The sequence below is a fragment of the Chiloscyllium plagiosum genome, unplaced genomic scaffold, assembly GCF_037043375.1.
Source record: "Chiloscyllium plagiosum isolate Xiang-an unplaced genomic scaffold, Cpla_swu_hap1 HiC_scaffold_45, whole genome shotgun sequence".
Taxonomy (NCBI): Eukaryota; Metazoa; Chordata; class Chondrichthyes; order Orectolobiformes; family Hemiscylliidae; genus Chiloscyllium; species Chiloscyllium plagiosum.
In genome coordinates, this window is record NW_028270183.1 from 118,490 (window position 1) to 141,500 (window position 23,011).

General features: G+C 45.3%; 1 protein-coding gene across 2 annotated transcripts in view; it reads left to right on the forward strand.

The window, feature by feature from the left end:
* LOC122540169 (calponin-1) overlaps positions 1-21,076 on the forward strand; it is a 65,818-nt gene extending 44,742 nt beyond the window's left edge. For both annotated transcript variants that reach the window (XM_087983481.1, XM_043675500.2), the window contains exons 4-7: positions 3,070-3,207; positions 3,312-3,428; positions 18,361-18,507; positions 18,816-21,076. In XM_087983481.1, the coding sequence (XP_087839607.1) occupies positions 3,070-3,207; positions 3,312-3,428; positions 18,361-18,507; positions 18,816-19,130 (717 nt within the window). In that variant the 3' untranslated portion in view covers positions 19,131-21,076. The remainder of the gene's footprint in view (positions 1-3,069; positions 3,208-3,311; positions 3,429-18,360; positions 18,508-18,815) is intronic.
* The last annotated feature ends 1,935 nt before the right edge of the window (positions 21,077-23,011 follow it).

Consider the following 23,011-nt stretch of genomic DNA (forward strand, 5'->3'; position numbering starts at 1 on the left):
GGGAATCAGTGTGTGCGGGAAGACAGTCGGGAGGCAGTGTCTGTGTGCAAGAACAGGCGGGAATCAGTGTGTGCGGGAAGACAGTCGGGAGGCAGTGTGTGTGCGAGGACAGGCGGGAGTCAGTGTGTGCGGGAAGACAGTCGGGAGTCAGTGTCTGTGTGCAAGAACAGGCGGGAGTCACTGTGTGCGGGAAGACAGGCGGGAGTCAGTGTGTGTGGGAGGACAGGCGGGAGTCAGTGTGTGTGGGAGGACAGGCGGGAGTCAGTGTGTGCGCGAGGACAGGCAGGAGTCAGTGTGTGCGCGAGGACAGGCGGGAGTCAGTGTGTGCGGGAAGACAGTCGGGAGGCAGTGTGTGTGCGAGGACAGGCGGGAGTCAGTGTGTGCGCGAGGACAGGCAGGAGTCAGTGTGTGCGCGAGGACAGGCGGGAGTCAGTGTGTGCGCGAGGACAGGCAGGAGTCAGTGTGTGCGCGAGGACAGGCGGGAGTCAGTGTGTGCGCGAGGACAGGCGGGAGTCAGTGTGTGCGGGAGGACAGGCGGGAGTCAGTGTGTGCGCGAGGACAGGCGGGAGTTAGTGGGTCTGCGAGGACAGGCGGGAGTCAGTGTGTGCGGGAGGACAGGCGGGAGTCAGTGTGTGCGGGAGGACAGGCGGGAGTCAGTGTGTGTGGGAGGACAGGCAGGAGTCAGTGTGTGCGCTAGGACAGGCGGGAGTCAGTGTGTGCGCGAGGACAGGCGGGGGTCAGTGTGTGCGGGAAGACAGTCGGGAGGCAGTGTGTGTGCGAGGACAGGCGGGAGTCAGTGTGTGCGCGAGGACAGGCAGGAGTCAGTGTGTGCGCGAGGACAGGCGGGAGTCAGTGTGTGCGCGAGGACAGGCAGGAGTCAGTGTGTGCGCGAGGACAGGCGGGAGTCAGTGTGTGCGCGAGGACAGGCGGGAGTCAGTGTGTGCGGGAGGACAGGCGGGAGTTAGTGTGTGCGCGAGGACAGGCGGGAGTTAGTGGGTCTGCGAGGACAGGCGGGAGTCAGTGTGTGCGGGAGGACAGGCGGGAGTCAGTGTGTGCGGGAGGACAGGCGGGAGTCAGTGTGTGTGGGAGGACAGGCAGGAGTCAGTGTGTGCGCTAGGACAGGCGGGAGTCAGTGTGTGCGGGAGGACAGGTGGGAGTCAGTGTGTGTGGGAGGACAGGCAGGAGTCAGTGTGTGCAGAGGACAGGCGGGTGTCAGTGTGTGTGGGAGGACAGGCAGGAGTCAGTGTGTGCAGAGGACAGGCGGGAGTCAGTGTGTGTGGGAGGACTGGCAGGAGTCAGTGTGTGCGCTAGGACAGGCGGGTGTCAGTGTGTGCGCGAGGACAGGCGGGTGTCAGTGTGTGCACGAGGACAGGCGGGGGTCAGTGTGTGCGGGAGGACAGGCGGTAGTCAGTGTATGTGGGAGGACAGGCGGGAGTCAGTGTGTGTGCGAGGACAGGCGGGTGTCAGTATGCGTCAGCAGGAGTCAGTGTGTATGCGAGGACAGGCGGGAGTCAGTGTGTGCGCGAGGACAGGCGGGGGTCAGTGTGTGCGGGAGGACAGGCGGAAGTCAGTGTATGTGGGAGGACAGGCGGGGGTCAGTGTGTGCGGGAGTACAGGCGGGAGTCAGTGTATGTGGGAGGACAGGCGGGAGTCAGTGTGTGTGGGAGGACAGGCGGGAGTCAGTGTGTGTGCGAGGACAGGCAGGATTCAGTGTGTGCAGGAGGACAGGCGGGAGTCAGTGTGTGCAGGAGGACAGGCGGGAGTCAGTGTGTGTGGGAGGACAGGCAGGAGGCAGTGTGTGTGGGAGGACAGGCGGGAGTCAATGTGTGTGAGAGAACAGGCGGGTGTCAGTGTGTGTGAGAGGACAGGCGAGAGTCAGTGTGTGCGTGAGGACAGGCGGGAGTCAGTGGGTGTGAGAGGACAGGCAGAGGTCAGTGTGAGCGTGGACAGGCGGGTGTCAGTGTGTGCGTGAGGACAGGCGGGAGTCAGTGTGTGCGGGAGTCAGTGTGTGCGTGCGGGAGGACAGGCGGGAGTCAGTGTGTGCGCGAGGACAGGCGGGAGTCAGTGTGTGCGGGAGGACAGTCGGGAGTCCGTGTGTGTGCGAGGACAGGCGGGAGTCAGTGTGCGTGGGAGGACAGGTGGGTGTCAGTGTGAGTGTGAGGACAGGCGGGAGTCAGTGTGTGCATGAGGACAGGCAGGAGTCAGTGTGTGTGCGATGACAGGCAGGGGTCAGTGTGTGTGCGAGGACAGGCGGGAGTCAGTGTGCGTGGGAGGACAGGCGGGAGTCAGTGTGCGTGGGAGGACAGGCGGGAGTCAGTGTGCGTGGGAGTATAGGCGGGAGTCACTGTGCGTGGGAGGACAGGCGGGAGTCAGTGTGCGTGGGAGGACAGGCCGGAGTCAGTGTGTGTGCGAGGACAGGCGGGAGTCAGTGTTTGTGGGAGGACAGGCGGGTGTCAGTGTGTGTGCGAGGACAGGCGGGAGTCAGTGTGTGCAGAGGACAGGCAGGAGTCAGTGTGTGCAGGCGGACAGGCGGGAGTCAGTGTGTGCGGGAGGACATGCGGAAGTCAGATTGTGTGTGAGGACAGGCGGGAGTCTGTGTGTTTGAGGACAGGCGGGAGTCTGTGTGTGCAGAGGACAGGCAGGTGTCAGTGTGTGTAGAGGACAGGTGGGAGTCAGTGTGTGTGGGAGGACAGGCAGGAGTCAGTGTGTGTGAGGACAGGCGGGAGTCAGTGTGTGTGCGAGGACAGGCGGGAGTCAGTGTGTGTGCGAGGACAGGCGGGAGTCAGTGTGTGTGCGAGGACAGGTGGGAGTCAGTGTGTGTGCGAGGACAGGTGGGAGTCAGTGTGTGCAGAGGACAGGCAGGAGTCAGTGTGTGTGTGAGGACAGGCAGGAGTCAGTGTGTGTGTGAGGACAGATGGGAGTCAGTGTGTGCAGAGGACAGACGAGAAGCTTTTTTGTCTTTCCCAAATGTTGTCCTAGCCCTCACACCCTAACGTGATACAATTACAAGCAGCCATGTCCTAAGAGTAGGCATTGTTTGTAGTGTTCATGATTGCTCTTTCTTGACAGCTGGAGAACATTGGGAACTTTATCAAAGCAATTACAAAATATGGGGTGAAACGTCATGACAGCTTTGAAGCCAACGATTTATATGAGGGTTGTAACTTAACCCAAGTTCAGACAACACTTATGGCCCTGGCTAGCATGGTGAGTGCTTCCACTGTGACTATTTTAATCTCAACCCAAGCTACTTGGTTGATTGTCTCTTGTGTTAAGCGAGTCAGACAAAGTTAAACTTTTATTCTCCACAGGCAAAAACAAAAGGCTATCATACAAGATCGGATATTGGTGTGAGATATGCAGAAAAGCAGCAACGTGCTTTTGATAACGAGACACTGAAAGCAGGACAGAATATCATTGGACTGCAGGTACAAACAGGCACAACCATGGGAAGGGGCTACTGGTTGGGAAACTGCAGGGATGCTGCGTTCACACTGCAAATACTGGAAGAGGGGAAACTAAACTGTTCATGCACGAGAAACACTGCACATTGGAGAGAGTGATCACAGCATTGCACATCAAAGTTAATTTTATGGATTGGTTTAAGGATAAGAATGCTGCAAACCTAAGAAGAAAGAGCATTATAAACTGAGGCAGAAGTCAAAATTGCCAAAGATGATCAGTCAACTGGTGTAGATGCCAAGAGAGAACAGGAGTCAAGATATCACATTGAATAACTTATCATAATTCTGGAGTGGACAGGAGGGAGGTGAGAGGGCTGGAACAAGATGAACTTCTCAAAGGGATGTGCCAAAAGTGCAGACAGATTAAAATTGTGATAAGACTGTAACAGATGTCCAAAACTGAAAGGGTTGTTATCCCAAAACGTAGGAGCAGAATTAGGCCATTCAGCCCATTGACTCTTCTCTACCATTCAAGGACACAATGGCTGATCTGATAATCCTCAACTCCACTTTCTTTCCTTTTCTCCATTACCTTGATTCTCTTGATGATTAAAAATCTCCCTACTTCAGTCTTGAATATACTTAAATATCCAGCCTCAACAGCTCTCTGTGAGAAGAAATTCCTCATTTCTGCTTTAACTGTGTGGCCCCTTACTCAGATTATACCCTTTGGTCCTAAACTTCTCCCAAAAGGATAAATAGCTTCTCTGCATCCACCTGGTCAAATCCTCTAAGAATCCTAGATGTTTCAATGAATTTGCCTTTCATTCTTCTAAATTCCAATGAGTACAGGCTCAATCTACTCATCCACTCCTCATAACAAAATCCTTCCATACCCAGGATCAACTGAATGAACCTTCTTTGAACTGCCTCCAATCCCAGTACATATTTCTTTAGACAATAGGCCCAGATCTGTTCATGGTAGTCTGGCTCAGTTTTAGCAAAACTTCCCTATTTTTATATTGCATTCCCTTTAGAATAAGGGCCAGCATTCCATTTGCCTCCCTATTACCTGCTGAACTTGGACACTAGCTTTTTGTGATTCGTGCATAGTGACTCCCAAATCACTCTGTGCTGCAACTTTCTGCAGTCTTTCACCATTTAAGTATTATTCAGCTTTTATTTTCTTCCTGTGAAGAGCATGACCTCAAATTTTACCACATTATATTCTATCTGCCAAGTTTTTGCCCACTCACTTAGCCAGTCTACATCCCTCTGTAGACTCTGTGTCATCCTCACCACTTGCCTTCCCACCTTGTGTTAGCTGCAAACTTGGCAACAGTACATTCACTGCCATCATCCAAATTATTAATATATTAATAATTGTGGACCCAGCACTGATCCCTGTGGGCTTCACTAGTTCTAGGTTGCTATCCTGAAAATTTCCCCTTTATCCCAACTTTCTGCCTACTATTACTTAGGCAATCTTCTATCCGTGCTGATATACTACCTCCAGTGGCACTGGTTCTTATCTTATCAAGTAGCTTTAGATGCAGTACCTTATCAAACACCTTTTGGAAAATTACATCTACTGGTTCTCCTTTACCTATCCTGCTTGTTACTGTTGTGTCTCTCCAAATGGCACTCACTCACGCAGACTGATAAAAGGCTGAAGTTAAAGTTTGTTCAATCAAAGGAATATCACATGCACTTACAACGTGTACAGAATACTAAATAAAAGGACAACACATGTTGTAAATCAGAAACAAAAACAGAAATTGCTAAGGAAGCGTCCTGAGAAAGGGTCTGGGTCCGAAACATTAACTCCTAATTTCTCTCCACAGTTGATGCCAGACCTGCCAAGCTTTTTCAGCAATTTCTGTTTCTGTACAGAATACTACCTAGTAAGGCACAATGTGATTAGTCTTGGCTTCAGAATTCCTGGTCCAGTGGCTGGGTCCCTGACCCAGGGCTGCTTCCATGAATGCTGGTCTTAGTTCATAGAATCCCCTTAATTTGGAAACAGGCTCGGGCCCATCTAATCCACACCAACACTTCAAATCGCACCCTGCCCCCTTCCCTATAACCCTACATTTGCCATGGCTACCCCACTTAGCCTGCACATTCCTGGACACTATGGGGCAATGTAGCATGGCCAATCCACCCTAACCTTCACATTTTTGGACTGTGGGATGAAACTGGAGCACTAAGAGGAAACCTACACAGATGCGGGGAGAATGTACAAACTCCACACAGACACTCACCCAAGGCTGGAATCGAATCTGGGACCCTGGACTATGAGGGAGCAGTGCTAACCACTGAGCCATGTGCTGCCCCCAAGAATGATTTGCACTACTGTTTGATGTTTTGGCTGAAGTTAAATCATGTATCCAAGATCTACATCCAACGCTCACTCATCTTTAGCTGACCTGTTTTGACGTATTTCTGTTGCCACCACCTCCAGATGTTTCCAAGTTCAGTTCCTGTTTCCATTATTCTGCGATTGCCTCATGCTGTAGTTTCTGCAGTTTCAGTCCATTCCATTCTTCAAGCTTAGTTGCTGTTTCTTGCAGGCTCAGCACAATTCATATGGGTTCACCATTTCATCCATAGTTCTTGTATTTGATGAAGTTATTCAAGTCCATTAGTCCATATAACCTTCTCAAAGAAGTCTAATATATTTGTAAGAAATGATTTCTCCTTCATGAAGCCATGCTCTCTCTGTGTTTTTTTATATTTCGAAATGCTTTACCAAATTCTAATTTTTCCCATTGATGGACACTAAAATAACATGGTAAAAACAATGACTGCAGATGCTGGAAACCAGATTCTGGATTAGTGGTGCTGGAAGAGCACAGCAGTTCAGGCAGCATCCGAGGAGCAGTAAAATCGATGTTTCGGGCAAAAGCCCTTCAGGAATACAAGCAGAGAGCCTGAAGGGTGGAGGGATAAGTGAGAGGAGTGTGGGGGTGGGGAGAAAGTAGCATAGAGTGCAATAGGTGAGAGGATGAAGGTGATGGGTCGGGGGGGGAGGAGGGAGTGGATAGGTGGAAAAGAAGATAGGCAGGTAGGACAGGTCATGGGGACAGTACTGAGCTGGAAGTTTGGAACTGGGGTGAGGTGGGGAAGGGAAAATGAGGAAACTGTTGAAGTCCACATTGATGCCCTGGGATTGAAGTGTTCCGAGGCGAAAGATGAGGCGTTCTTCCTCCAGGTGTCTGGTGGTGAGGGAGCGGCGGTGAAGGAGGCCCAGGACCTCCATGTCCTCGGCAGAGTGGGAGGGGGAGTTGAAATGTTGGGCCACAGGGCGGTGTGGTTGATTGGTACGGGTGTCCCGGAGATGTTCCCTAAAGCGCTCTGCTAGGAGGCGCCCAGTCTCCCCAATATAGAGGAGACCGCATCGGGAGCAATGGATACAATAAATGATATTGGTGGAAGTGCAGGTAAAACTTTGATGGATGTGGAAGGCTCCTATAGGGCCTTGGATGGAGGTGAGGGAGGAGGTGTGGGATTCCTGCGGTGGCAAGGGAAGGTGCCAGGACGGGAGAGTGGGTGTTTGGGGGCGTGGACCTGACCAGGTAGTCACGGAAGGAACGGTCTTTGTGGAAGGCGGAAAGGGGTGGGGAAGGAAATATATCCCTGGTGGTGGGGTCTGTTTGGAGGTGGTGGAAATGTCGGTGGATGATTTGGTTTATGCGAAGGTTGGTAGGGTGGAAGGTGAGCACCAGGGGGGTTCTGTCCTTGTTACGGTTGGAGGGGTGGGGTCTGAGGGCGGAGGTGCGGGATGTGGACGGGATGCGTTGGAGGACATCTTTAACCACGTGGGAAGGGAAATTGTGGTCTCTAAAGAAGGAGGCCATCTGGTGTATTCTGTGGTGGAACTGATCCTCCTGGGAGCAGATACTGCAGAGGCGGAGGAATTGGGAATATGGGATAGCATTTTTGCAGGAGGTAGGGTGGGAAGAGGTGTAATCCAGGTAGCTGTGGGAGTTGGTGGGTTTGTAAAAAATATCGGTGTCAAGTCGGTCGTCATTAATGGAGATGGAGAGGTCCAGGAAGGGGAGGGAGGTGTCAGAGATGGTCCAGGTAAATTTAAGGTCAGGGTGGAATGTATTGGTGAAGTTGATGAATTGCTCAACCTCCTCGCGGGAGCACGAGGTGGCGCCAATGCAGTCATCAATGTAGCGGAGGAAGAGGTGGGGAGTGGTGCCGGTGTAATTACGGAAGATGGACAGTTCTACGTAGCCAACAAAGAGACAGGCATAGCTGGGGCCCATACGTGTGCCCATGGCTACCCCTTTAGACTGGAGGAAGTGGGAGGATTCGAAGGAGAAATTGTTAAGGGTGAGGACCAGTTCGGCCAAACGAATGAGAGTCTCAGTGGAAGGGTACTGTTGGGGACGTCGGAGAGGAAGAAATGGAGGGCTTGGAGGCCCTGGTCATGGTGGATGGAGGTGTAGAGGGATTGGATATCCATGGTGAAGATGAGGCATTGGGGGCTGGGGAAACAGAAGTCTTGGAGGAGGTGGAGTCTCGCACGTATGTGGGGAATTCCTGGACTAGGGGGGATAGGACAGTGTCGAGGTAGGTAGAAATGAGTTCAGTGGGATAACATGCCTACAATTAAGTTCTTTTTGGTCCCCTTCCCTTTTTAAATAAACATGTTACATTGGGAGTTTTCCAGCCCTCTCGAACTTTCCAGAATCTAAGAATCCTCAGAAGCTTACTGCAAGAGCATTCACTATCTCTGCAGTTCTTTCAATAATATTCTAGGATGTTACCCATTAGGCTGAGGGGACTTAGCAGCCTTTAACTCCATTAGGTTCCTAGTACTTTTTCTCTAGTGCACTAGTCATTACCATCTTTGAGGTCTACAGCACAGAAAAGACCCTTCAGCTTATCAAGCCTGCACCAGTCAAAAACAACAGCCTAACTATTCTAATCTGTTTTCCAGCACTTGATCCATAGCCTTTTGTACCTTGGCATCCCAAATGCACATCGAAATAATTTTTAAATGTTCAGAGGGTAGCTGCCCCTACCACCCTTACAGGCAGTGAGCTCCAGTTTCCCACCATCCTCCTTCCCTTCACCTGAAATCGACACCCCCTCATCATTCATTCCTCCACCAAAGGGAAAAGTTCTTTCCTGTCTACCACGTCTGTAGAAACACAGAAAACAGGACCAGGAGTGGGCAACTCGAGACTAGTCTGCCATTTATTATTATCATGGCTGATCATCCAAGTCAAATAGCTTGTTCCTGCTTTTCCCCCTCCCATGTCTTTTTAATCCCTTAACCCCACGTGCTGTACCCAATTCTTCTTGAAATATACAATGTTTTGGCCTTGACTGCTTTCTGTGGTGTCGAATCCCACAGGCTTATCACTCTCTGGGTGAAGAAATGTTTCCCCATCTCAAGTCCAAAAAGGTTTACTCTATATTCTTCAACTGTGAGCCCTGGTTTTCGATTCCCCTGCCATTGGGAACATCCTCCTGCATCTACCCTGTATCATCCTGTCTAATTTTCTAGGTTTCTTTAAGATATCACCCTCATTCTTTTAAACTCCCGGAAACATAATCCTAACCAAATCAGCCGCGCCTCATATGTCTATTCTGTCGAGAATCAGCATGGCAAACCTTTCATTGTACTACCTTCATCCTTCAAAAATAAGGAGACCAAAACTAACATTTATCAACATTATACTGCTTCCATCATGCTTTTGCCCAATCAGCTTGTCCAAATCACACTGAAGCACTTCAATATCCTCTTCACAAGCTTACCCACCCCACCCAACTTTGTATCGTCTGCAAACTTGAAAGTTACATTTAGTTTCCTCAACTATATCATATATATATTTTAAATAGCTGGGATCCTAGTACCGGTCCCTGCAGTACCCCACTAATCACTGTCTGCCATTGGATAAAGGCTTGTTTAGTCCTATAATTTCCTGTCCGTGATTGTTACTGTATTGATTTCCTTCTCCACTTTTGTCTCTGGTTATATTTTATCTTCTACTATGTCACAAAGGATTTATTCAGCTGTTTCCTGGTTCCCCAAAACTATTTCCTAAGCCTCATTCTCTAAGTTGCCTCTGTTCACTTTGGCTTCTCTCCTCCTTTTCAAACATTTGAAGAAGTTCTTACCACCCCTTTTTATATGACTTGCTAGTTTACCCTCAAAGTTCATTTTCTCCCTCCACTACTTAGCTGGTAATCTTTTGTTGGTTTTTAAAACGTTCCCAATCCTCTGGTTTATCACTAATTTTTGCCACATTATATGTTTTTTCTTTCAATTTGATCCTACCCTTAACTTCTCTGGTTAGTTGTGATTGGTTTACCACTTCCTAGAATCTTTCTTCCTCACTGGGACATATTTTTGTTGTGAGTCGTGAACTATTTACTTAAGTCTGCCAATGTTCACAAAATTGCTTTCCCAGTCCAATCCAGCCAGCAACATCTTATTTGAGTTCAACATATCTACTTCCAACCCAAGTTTCTAACTGTCAAACTGAATGCTAAATTCTACCAGGATTATGGTCATTGTTTCTTGTTTACTCTGAGATCATTTATTAAACTTGCGTCATTACACATTACCTGCTCAAAATAGCCTAGTTGGATCCCCGTAAAAGAGCATAAGGCATGCGAGCAGAAGATAGGCCATTCAGCCTATCGAGTCTGCAGTGCCATTCAATCATGCCTGATATGTTTCTCAACTCCATTCGCCCCGTAACCATTGATGCCATTGACAACCAAGAACCTCTCTATCTCTGTCTTAAATATACTCAATGACCTGGCCTCCACAGCCTTCTGTGGCAGTGAATTCCATAAATTCCCCACTCTCTGGCTGAAGAAGTTTCTCCTTATCTCTGGTCTAAAAGGTCTTCCCTTTACTCTAAGGAAATGTCCTCGGGTCTTAGTCTCTCCTGCCAATAGAAACATCTTCCCAACATCTTCTCTGTCCAGGCCATTCAGTATTTTGTATATTTCAATTAGATCCCCTTCATCCTTCTAAACTCCATCAAGTATAAACCCAGAGTCTTCAAACGTTCCTCATATGTTAAGCTTTTCATTCCTAGCACCATTCTTGTGAATCTCCTCTGAACATGGTCCAGGGCTAGTACATCCTTCCTGAGATACGGGGACCAAAACTGTGCACAATACTCCAAATAAAGCCTGACCAGAGCCTTATCGAGCCTCAGAAGTACATCCCTGCTTTCTATTCAAGTCCTCTCAAAATAAATGCCATCATTACATTTGCTTTCTTAACTACTGACTCAGCCTGCAAGTTTACCTTGAGAGAATCCTGGACTAGACCTCCCAAGTCTCTTTGCACTTCAGACCTTTGAATTTTCTCCCCCTTTAGAAAATAGTACATGCCTCTATTCTTCCGACTAATGTACATGACCTCACATTTTCCCACGTTGTACTTCATCTACCACTTCTTGCCCACTCGCCTAACCTGTCCAAATCCTTCTGCAGCCTTCCCACCTCCTTAATGCTACTTGTCCCTCTACCTATCTTTGTATTGTCTGCAAACGTAGCCAAGAATTTGTTCTGGCAAACTATCAAATATAGTCTATGAATTCCTCTTTCAGGCTATTTCTGCCAATTTGATTTTCCCAATCTACCCAAAGATGAAAGTCATCCAAGATCAATGTTTTGTTATTTCTTTGAGATGATGACCAAACAGGTGGATGAGGGTAAAGCAGTTGATGTGGCGTATATGGATTTCAGTAAGGCGTTTGATAATGTTCCCCACGGTACCAAAATAGCTGCCCTGCAATTCTGCCATCTGTCTTTGTTTTTTCAGGATATGTATTCCCTCTACGGAAGCTAGAAAACTTGGAGAAATAATGATATTTTGAAAAATGACCATATTACGGGAGGGGGGGGGGGGGGGGGGGGGGGGAGGAGGAGGTAGTCTTGGACGTCTTAAAATGAATAAAAGTGGATAAGTCTTCCAGACCTGATCAGGTGTACTCCATGACTTTGTGGGAAGTGATTGCTGGGCCACTTGCTGAGCTATCTGTATCATCTATAGCCACACCTGAGATGCCGGAAGACTGGAGGGTGGCTCATGTGCGATTTGGTGGACAGCGAAGGTTTCCTCATAGTACAACAGGATCTTGATCAGATGGGCTAATGGGCCAAGGACTGGTAGATGGAGTTTCATTTAGATAAATGTGAGGTGCTGCATTTTGGAAAGGCAAACCAGGGCAGGACTTTTACATTTAATGGTAAGGTCAGTGCATCCAGTATAGGAGCTGGGAGGTCATGTTGCAGCTGTACAGAACATTGGTTAGGCTACTTTTGGAATACTATGTTCAATTCTGTCTTCCTACTGTAAGAAAGATGCTGTAAAATTGAAAAGGTTCAGAAAGGATTTACAAGGATGTTGCTGGTTTTGAAGGGTTTGAACTATGGGAATAGGCTGGGCTCATTTTCCCTGGAGAGTGGGAGGCTGAGGGATGACCTTATAGAGATTTATAAAATCATGAGGGGCATGATAGGGTGCATAGACACGGTCTTTTTTTCCCCCAAGAGTAGGTGAGTCCAAAACTCAAGGGCATTGGTTTAAGGTGAGAGGGAAAAGATTTAAAAGAGACCTAAGGAGCAACATACTCATGCAGTGGGTGATGCGTGTATGGAATGAGCTGCCAGAGGAAGTGGTGGAGGCTTGTACAATTACAACATTTAAAAGGCATCTGGATGGATATATGAATAGGAACGGTTTAGAGGGATATGGGCCAAATGCTGGCAATTGGCACTTGATTAATTTAGGATATCTAGTCTGTATGGAAGAGTCAAACCAAAGACTCTGTTTCCGTGTGTACATCTCTATTATTCTATAACCCAACCTGCCTGTATTTAGTTTAAAGCCCTCTCTATGGCTTTAATTTTTCGATTTGCACCTGTCATGCCCACCCCACAGAACACCTCCCTTCTACTCCACTACTGGTGCCAATGGCCCAGGAACTGAATTACCACTGCAGTAGTATGAGGGCAAGAGTTAGGGGACAAATGTCAAGGCGTGGGGTCCAAGGACCAGGAGGTAACAGCTAATTGCCAGTGCTCTATGCCAGCTGCATGTTGCTGAGGACAGGAAGGGAACTCAAGGCCAGAAGGTATAATGAGAGTCACTGTTTTGCCAAAGTGGTTAAAAAGGATGGTTGGGAGGAAAGATAGAGGCTGATTGGGGGAAGTAAGGGAAGACACAGAAACTGCAGATTGTGCTGTGGGTGAAATGAAGGCTACAGTTGAGTAAGGGAAGTCGGGAATAGTCAAAGGAGAGTGAAAAGCAGGAAACTGCAGGTTGCAAAGGTTTGGCTGGTATTTATTTGTAGGGAGAAGAAAGTCTGCAAGTGAAAGAAGAGAAAGGATAGCTGAAATGAAGCACGAGTCTAATGACGACCATGAATCCATTGTCAATTGTTGGAAAAACTCATCTGGATCACTGATGTCCCTGAGAGATAGATGCTCCAATCCTTGCCTGGTCTGGCCTACATGTGACTCCAGACCCACAGCAATGTGATTGACTCTTAACTGCCCTCTGGGCAATTAAGGATGGGCAATAAATGCTGCCTAGCCAGTGATGCCCTCATCCAGTGAATGAATAAAGAAAACAAAAGGTGTAAGGCAGAAAGTACAATTGAGAATCAACTGGAATACCGAAGGTCTAGGCAGGGAGATGAAAACATGAATAAGAAAAGCAACGATGAACTATTAAAAGACTAGTAAATGACATAAAGGGAAATCCCAAAATCCCAAACATATAAACAGTAAGAGAGTGGTTAAAAGAGGAGTACACGATCACAAACCAAGAAGAAGATTTACCGATGGAGGCAGGGGACATGGCTGGTGTTAAATAAGTTCTTTGTCTATGTCTTTACAAAGGAGGATGCTACCCAGATCATGGTGACAGAGGAAGAAACCCTGTCACTAGAAGGGATCAAAATTAATAAGGAAGAAGTTTTGGTTAGATTGTTGGGACTGGGACCGAGTGAGATGCACCAAAGGAATTTGAAGGAAATGACAGCAGAAATTGCAGAAAGATTGGCCATAATCTTTCAGTCTTACCTGCATAGTGATTGTAATAAGGTCAGCTAGGTGGACCTCATAGAATATGAGTTCCCTGATTGAACCAGATTAACAGCCCTAATCAAGAAGCCCTGGTTGATAGTTAAGGAGTGTCAGACATCCCGTTCAATCTGACAGCTTGCTCTGAGGAAGTTGGATCACTTGCAAGGACTTTCCTCATGTAAGTAAAGGGTGACATGGTGTCAGGATACTGGTCTCTGTGGGGTTATTCCACTCTGGACCCAAGGAAGCTGCCAGAAGACTACAGAAATATTAATATTATAGCCTTGTTCAAAAAGGGAAACTAAGGCCAGAAAGGATTTGGTGACCTCTGTTTTCCACTATTCCCTGTGCAGCCTCCATCCTCTATCCCAACCACCCTTCAGGCCACCTTAGAGAAAAAAGGTATATCTTTAGATGTGCAAACAAAGCAAGGGTGATGTGAGAAATTTTTTTCTCATAGTGAGTAGTTAGTGTATGGAGTGCACTGCCTGGCAATTTGGTGAAGACAGATTCAACTGAGGCATCCAAGAGGACATTCAATGGGTTTTTTTTAAGCTTGTAATGGTATGCAGGGATTTGGGGAAAAGGCAGAAGATTGGCACTAGATAGTTGGACTAGATAATAGAGCCCATTGTAAGCATAATAGGCTAAATAGTCCCCTTCTGCACCATTATAATTCTTTGATTCTGCAAATAATTCATTATGTAAATTTTTACAACTGAACATGGTATCTCTAGCTTAAGGCTGCAGATGATCAGGAGCTACTCTGTGCAGAAGATTGTTGTGGATGCTTGTGGTGAAACGGTTAAAAAATTATGTCCCAATACATGTGTGAATCTAACCGGAATGGAGGTGTTGCTTCGTCCCGTGTGAATCTTATTACACACCTCCCCGTGTGAATCTTCTTATCTGTATGTAACCAGAATGGAATGTGTTTTTTAGCCTTGCTCTGCTGTTCACATGAATGTTTATATCTGGAAAAGAGTATATCAGCTGGAAAAGTCTCCAGTTCGGTGAGTCTGCTCCGGGGTTACGTTTAACCGCCGAGCGTGGGTTGTTGGCAACCGCTCTACGAGAACTGACGGCTCCCAGTTCCGGTAACATGTAGAGTGAGTATAAGCCAGACCCGTTGTATGAGACCTGGTTGTGGCGACGCTGCGGGGAATAAAATGCCCATATTCTAGCAGACTCGCCTCTTGGTCGTTTGTTCTGTGTCAGACTACTCTCCTACGAACCTGACCTTGAGAATTTTTTAAAACATTTGGCGTAGTCGAGCAGGGTCAATCGCAATTGAGGAGAGATTTTGATACAGAACAATGTTTTGGAAAAAGACTAAGAAACCAGAAGAACAAACTGTGGAGGTCCCGACCGTCCCGGGATGGCATGGATGTGGGCATGTACGTGGCAGTTTGTTTGAGAGAGGATCCCAGTCCTGCCGAAGAACCCCTTGCCTGGGGTACAGCGGAGGATGTGGGCATGTCCAAAAAGCTGAAGCGGAGTTAACAGAATTGAATGGGATTGAACTGAACTGAACTGAGTGGAACTGAAGTGAATCAAATTGAACGGAACAAAATGGAACTGAGCTAAATTGAATTGAAATGGACGGAACTGAATTGAACACAATTAAATTGAACTGAACAGACCTGAACTGAGCTGAATTGAACTACACTGAATTGACTGAACTGAAATTAACTGAAACGAATTGAACTGAATTAATCATAATGTAACACATGTATTGGGCCAAGCAGTGGAATGTGGTGTAAAATTATGTCCCAATACATGTGTGAATCATAATGTAACACATGTATTGGGCCAAGCAGTGGAATGTGGTGAAACGGTTAAAAAATTATGTCCCAATACATGTGTGAATCTAACCGGAATGGAGGTGTTGCTTCGTCCCGTGTGAATCTTATTACACACCTCCCCGTGTGAATCTTCTTATCTGTATGTAACCAGAATGGAATGTGTTTTTTAGCCTTGCTCTGCTGTTCACATGAATGTTTATATCTGGAAAAGAGTATATCAGCTGGAAAAGTCTCCAGTTCGGTGAGTCTGCTCCGGGGTTACGTTTAACCGCCGAGCGTGGGTTGTTGGCAACCGCTCTACGAGAACTGACGGCTCCCAGTTCCGGTAACATGTAGAGTGAGTATAAGCCAGACCCGTTGTATGAGACCTGGTTGTGGCGACGCTGCGGGGAATAAAATGCCCATATTCTAGCAGACTCGCCTCTTGGTCGTTTGTTCTGTGTCAGACTACTCTCCTACGAACCTGACCTTGAGAATTTTTTAAAACAATGCTATAGTAATTCTTAAATTTAAATGTGAAATTGAGATGTGAGATAAAGTACAAAAGGGCCTGGTTAAAATATCCCAGCTACGTAAATGTGAAGGAAACTCATCAATATGCTGGTGTCTTTAGGATGACGACTTGTTGTATCAAATATGTATCACGTATTTTGCTTACATATGCCTGTTGTCTTATGTCAATTTAAATATATTATCTAAGAAAATTAATGTTTTTCTTGTGTGTCATGGCTTAGGTTTAATGGGGTTGATAATTTTGATTTTGATGAATTCTTCTAAATCTGTTTTTGTGCAAGTCCAAATAATGGATGTAAGTGAGCTGGAAGGTTCATTTTTCAGACGTTTCATCACCATACTAGGTAACATCATCAGTGAGCCTCCGGATGAAGCACTGGTGTATGGCACACTTTTTATTTATGTGTTTATGTTTTCTTGGATTGGTGATGTCATTTCCAGTGGCGATGTCATTTCGGGTTCTTTTTCTCAGGGGTGGTAAATGGGATCCAAGTCAATGTGTTTGTTGATAGAGTTCCAGTTGGAGTGCCATGCTTCTAGGAATTCTTGAGCATGTCTCTGCTTGGTTTGTTCTAGGATGGATGTGTTATCCCAGTCAAAGTGGTGTCCTTCCTCATCTGTATGTAAGGATACTAGTGAGAGTTGGGTCATGTCTTTTTGTGGTTAGTTGATGTTCATGTATCCCATTTACCACCCAGTGAGAAAAGGAACAGGAAATGATATCACCAACCAAAGGAAACCTAAACACATAAATGAAAAGCTGGCCATACCACCAGGCTCACTGATGATGTTACCTAGTATGGTGACAAAACGTCTGAAAAATGAATCTTCCAGCTCAGCGAGCAAACCTACATCAAGACTTTTTTTTTAAATTGACACTATTGTGGTTTGGATGATTTAAGTAGTAGACTAGGAAGTTTCATTAAGTGGAAAGATATCATCACCTCAAAGTCAATGACATTACACTGATACAAGTACTTATTCAAGTAAACTCATGGATGTTAAATGCATTATTTACATGGGCAGACATTCTGGACATAGATGCAGTGAGAGAGAATTCCAATAACCAAATTGCTGCTGACAGGATCAACTCTGGCAGAAAGGAAAGATAAGCCTTCGGCGGATTCATATGGTAGGATGGTTGGTGAGAGTGGGATGGGACAGCTGATCCTATTAAGTTAATCAAGAATGCCTTAGTAGAATATTTAGTGGACACTGGAGACAACAGAGAGAATCTATAGGCTTTTATAAGAGGAAGGTGAGCATTGAACGGAAGCTAGAGAATAGGAAAGTTATAGACTGATGAAGTGCAGGATAGGATTTTGTGGAGGCTGAGCAGGTTAATACCTGGGTAAGAATAAATTAAAACAGATGAAAGTCATGAAAGAAAATGGGGAAGAAAACAAAGTGGAAATAGAAATAATAGACTTGATTCCACAGCGGAGAAAGTAAGGACTGCAGATGCTGGAGATCAGAGCTGAAAATGTGTTGCTGGAAAAGCGCAGCAGGTCAGGCAGCATCCAGGGAACAGGAGAATCGACGTTTCGGGCATATGCCCTTCTTCAGGAATTCCTGAAGAAGGGCTTATGCCCGAAACGTCGATTCTCCTGTTCCCTTTGATTCCACAGCAGCAGACAAAATGAATAGGCAGGGGGAAAAACTTGGTTTGGAGTCCAGAATACTATTTTTATTCTTGCAGAGAGATGACAACAACTGTAGATTTTTCATAGAATCATACAGGACAGAAGAGCCCCTTCAGTCCATCAGGTCTACTCTAAATCTACTCTAGTCCATTTTTACATCAATGTCTCCATAGTCTTGAATGATTAGATTAGATTAGTGTGGATGTAATAGATCAAGTTCTCATCCTAGTATCTTTTAAAGGTTGTGAGGTTTCCCACCTCAACTGCCCTCCAAGCAATGTCCCTCCAAGCTACGTTCGCACACATAACTTCTCCAATGTTCTGCACATGGCAATCAGCATCAGTAACTTCCTGTTCCAGAAATCGCTGATGCACATGGGAGCTTGAAGACCCAGGCAGCACCAGGAAGAAAACCAGAGGGAATGCAGGCACTGCATTTCCATTTTTAAAGTTTTTTTTGGAATAACAGCAATCTTAGCTCTCTTTTCATCTTTTTGTCATTCTCCCTCACTCCACTGATTGTTAAGAATACGCAATGGCAGATTTTGTAGCAGGCTTTGCCAGTAATAAAAAGAAGGGGTAACTGCACTGTACACTGGAGGGAGGAACTTTGTAGTATACACAGTTTGGTATGAGCGCAAAGACATCCTGATAATCTGGGGAATCCCATAGATTGAACAAGTGATTCTCTTGGGAGAGGTAATTTACTTAAAATTAACTAAAGGTAGAAGGCTGCTTTTCTGTTAAAGTGATGTTCAACTTCACAGAGGAAAAATATTCATTTCCAACCAGAGAGATTCCTTTACTTAACCTTGCACTGCAACCCTTCCGAACCCCTCCAAAACCACCATTACCACACTAAGTGAGCAAGTTTCACAAACACTTTTGCATTCTGATCAGTGTTAATTTTTCTTCCAGATGGGAACAAATAAATTTGCCAGCCAGCAGGGGATGACAGCATATGGTACCAGAAGGCATTTATATGACCCAAAAACTGGAGTGGAGAAGCCGCTTGACCAGACTACCATTAGCCTTCAAATGGGAACCAACAAGGGCGCAACACAGGTATGGGGGAAGCATCTGAAAGCATGAAGACAGGAGGAAATTGATATTTTTGGAAAACAATAACTTCTACCTAAAAATGGCACTGTTAAGAGCAATCAGGTCAAATCTCATTGCTGTTTAATGGAAGTGATTAAATCTTTAACCGGTATGAAAGAATAAAGAAAATTTTATTGGGTAGACACTGAGTATCATGATATGAAGTGGGTTGCAGATTGTAGACTATATAAACAGAGGGCATGGTAGAGGGTTTGCAGGGGACAGGCAGGGTACATTGATCATTCTTTGACAAAACCTATTACTAATTTCAGGCTGGAATGACTGCTCCAGGGACACGAAGACACATCTTTGACAACAAACTTGGAACTGAGAAATGTGATTCCACCATTGTGTCACTGCAGATGGGAACAAACCAAGGGGCTTCACAGAAAGGGATGACTGTGTATGGGTTGAGCCGGCAGGTATATGATCCCAAGTACTGCTCCACTCCCAACTTCCCTATCAACAATGGGAACCAGCTAACCAGTGGCTCTGAATGCAGTGAGAGTGACTACCCAGCAGAGTACAAGTACAATCAGCAAACAGATTCCAACCGTCACAGGCAAATATATCAGGATTTTGAATGAGAACAGAGTGGCACTGCTTAATAAACTGGCTTGTACAAATGTGCATCGCAGCCTTACACATCTCTCAGGTACAAACCACTTAGCTACACAGAATGCTTTGTTGCTCGTGCAGTGTTAGGCTCTGCTGGTTGAATTATATTTGGAAACCTGAAACATTTCTTTGAACCAGTGTTGGGTGATCAATCAATTCCAAAAGCTGTAATAATAAGCCAGATTAATGTAATAATTGGCAAAGTACCCTGAATGTATCCATCCAGATCTAATTTAAAACAATCATCTCTCATCCTGCTTAGCTTATATATTCATTATAACATTTAAAACAACATTAAAATACAAATAAAAGTTTAATTTTAATAATTTTCCTACTCACCAATTTGTCAGCACTTGCTCATTGTTTATAAATCTTTCTGTAAATCAACTCACTGTAGTAAACTTTTATACAATGTATGAATTGGCTGCTATTGGAAATCACTCTTTCTACAGTGACCCACATAGGAAACACTGCACTGATCCACCAGTCATTTTTAGGTATCCTTATTATGAGCTTAACAATCATGTACATGAGAAGATTTAACAATTCAGACACTGAATGAGATGGATGCATGTCACTTGGGCAGGATTAATTCTACAACATTAACTTTGAAAACCGATCCCACAATTTTCATTGCTGCGATGTCCGTGTGGTAATATTGAGATAGAAATTTTACAAAGCTTGAAGCAGTTTAACCTCCAACTCAGCACTGGTACAGAAACAGCAGCAGAGGAAAACCTGAGATGATGAGAATGCTTTAACAGCTGTTAATTAGGTTAGTTTTTAGATTTTGTATTCTTTTTCCAGTATTGAACATTTAAACATTATAACCAGCAATTATGTAGTGACTTGTGTAGATGTGTAAATCTCCTGCTCACAACAGCACTTCTCAAACTCAACAAACACGTCTCAAGTTGTAGGCACACAATTAGACTCCGAACTCTATCAGAACATCACTGGTCACACCAGGTCTCTGTGCTTTCTTTCACTTGGCTCACTGCTGTTTATTCAAAAACATGAAATCCAAAAAAAAATGTGTAGCAGTTTAATAGTCAGACAAGCGAGACATGATATTTCATTTCAAAAGAACAACAGAATGACAACCATTCTCAAAATAGACTTAGCCATCAGGAAGCCTCACATAACAAACCTCAATCAGCTAGTCACTGGTTACATCAGGTCCCTTTGACTCAGCTTCCTTACCCAGGCCCAGCACCTTGTGGACCCAATGTCCATACATGGGCTCAGCATATTGTGGCAATACTTAGTGCAGCACATAAACTGGAGAAATGTCACTGCAGATACAGGTCAATGATGGAAGATGTAGACAGAATGGATTCAAAAGAAGCTCAAACATACCGACTAACTTCTGCAAATCACTTTAATCAATCTCAAATAGATTAGATTACTTACAGTGTGGAAACAGACCCTTCGGCCCAACAAGTCCACACCAACCCACCACCCACCCAGATCCATTCCCCTACATTTACCCCTTTTACCTAACACTATGGGCAATTTAGCGTGGCCAATTCACCAAATCTGCACATTTTTGGACTGTGGGAGGAAACCAGAGCACCCAGAGGAAACCCACGCAGACACGGAGAGAATGTTGCAAACTCCACACAGTCAGGCGCCTGAGGCGGGAATTGAACCTGGGTCTCTGGCGCTGTGAGGCAGCAGTGCTAACCACTGTGCCACCATGCTGCTAGAATCAGGAAATCTCCAGACAGTAATAATTCTTTACCTGTGATCTGGCTATGTGATTGTTCACAGTTCAGTAAGTGATGTTAAACCACCCTATGTGGCTAATTAAAAGGTTTTTTTCCTGAAATGAGTTTAATGTGAATTGTGTACTGCTGTCCTAATACAGAGCACGTGATGCCACTGTTAGTTAATAAAACCAAACTAAACCAAGCTTCTGATTTATTGAATAAATGCTCTCATAGCTCGTGTTTTTACCTTAACATATAAGGCACGTTAAATCTACAATTCAAATGCTCTCATTCAGACACTGGATTCAACAGAATTCATTGACACTTTCCCATTGGAGCCCTTACTCAAACATTCTTGTGAAGAATGTGAAAGTAGAAAAGCCTCAGGTTTCAATTCAGGAGTCATAGATTCTAAAATACTTATCCACAGTAGGACAAAGGTCCCTTTTTAAATCTTTCCTGTCTCACCTTAAACCTAAGGGGCAATATATTCAGACGATGGGGGATGCGTAAATGGAATGAGCTGCCAGAGGAAGTGGTGGAGGCTGGTACAATTACAACATATAAAAGGCATCTGGATGGGTATATGAATAGGAAGGGTTTACAGGGATATCTGTCAATGCTGGCAAATGGGACTAGATTAATTTAGGATATCTGGTCGGCATGGACAAGTTGGACAGAAGGTCTGTTTCCATACTGTACATCTCTATGACTCTGACAACTTTTCTTTTTACACACGGAGTGGTCAGTGTGTGGAATGAACTGCCAGAGGAAGTGGTGGATGCAAGTACAGTTACACTGTTTAAAAGACATTTGGGTAAGTATATGAATAGGAAACGTTTAGAGGGATACAGGCCAAATGTAGGCTGTGGGACTAGTTTAGTTTTGGAACATGGTTGATATGGACTTGTTGGACCAAAAGGTCTGTTTTCATGCTGTATCACTCAATGACTCTATATGCCCTATAGAGTCACAACAGTGGGGAGATAGTACCACAATGATAATGTCACAAGAATTTAAATTCAATTAATAAAGTATGGATTTGAAAACTAATTTCAGTAATGATTAGCATTAAACAATTGCTGATTGTCATAAAGACCCATCTGACTCACTAATGTCCTTCAGGGACAGAAATCTGCCATCCTTATTTGGTCCAGCCTAGATGGGACTCCAGATCCAATGCATTACAGTTGACTCTGCCCCCTGAAATGGTCAAGGAAGCCATTCAGTTCATGGTTAATTATGTATGGGCAACAAACGTTGTCAAGGCCCACGTCCCATGAAAGAACAAAAAAAAAGCCTTTATAGATAGTGCAAGAGGAATACATAAAAATTCTCACAGCAATGCAATGGATTCTGTATGTAGAGTCAACAGATACAGAGTCAATCTGGCATCAGTTACTGGTGCGACACAACATTTTGGTATGCCAGCCATCGTGAAGGACTTGGCCCAGAATTTCAATCATCATCCCACACAGTCAGGGATCACCACCTGCAGTCTTCTCTGTTTCTCGTTCCATAAATGCTGCAGGGTGTGCTGAGTATCTCCAGCATTTTCTGTTTTAATTTTAGATTTCCAGCATTCAGTTTGTTCATTCTGAAATCCATGAAACTGCATAGCTTCCACAGTCTATCCTTAATCATGATGGTGGAGGTGCCAGGAGCAGCAGCCAGCCGTGTGAATGCGAGACTTCATTCAAACTGAGACCTTAATACTGGAGTGGTTGAGTGACTGAGCAGTGAGATGAAGGAAAGACCGCAAGTGAGAGTTTCCGTGTTGCCACATGGATGTTAGGGAAGACCAAGTATGCAAGAGGGTGGCAAAAACACACACAAAGAGAAGGTGCATGAGACGGATGTAGATGTAGGGGGTTGCAAGGGGGAGCAGGTACACAGTAAGAACCATAAATATTTTTTTGAGAATGAAAATTGGAAAATCAAAAGTTGTAGCCAATGTCTAGGATGCAGATTTTACCATTTTTTAAAAATTCAAAAGTCAAAAGTGAAATTGTATTGTGATTTACATAAAGTCAAGTGACTTTTAGAAAAGCTGAGCTGTTTAGAGAAAGGTCAGATGAATTTCTTACTTTGACGAGACAAATAGGTGGAAGGGGCAATGGGCTGCAGGTTACCTCGCA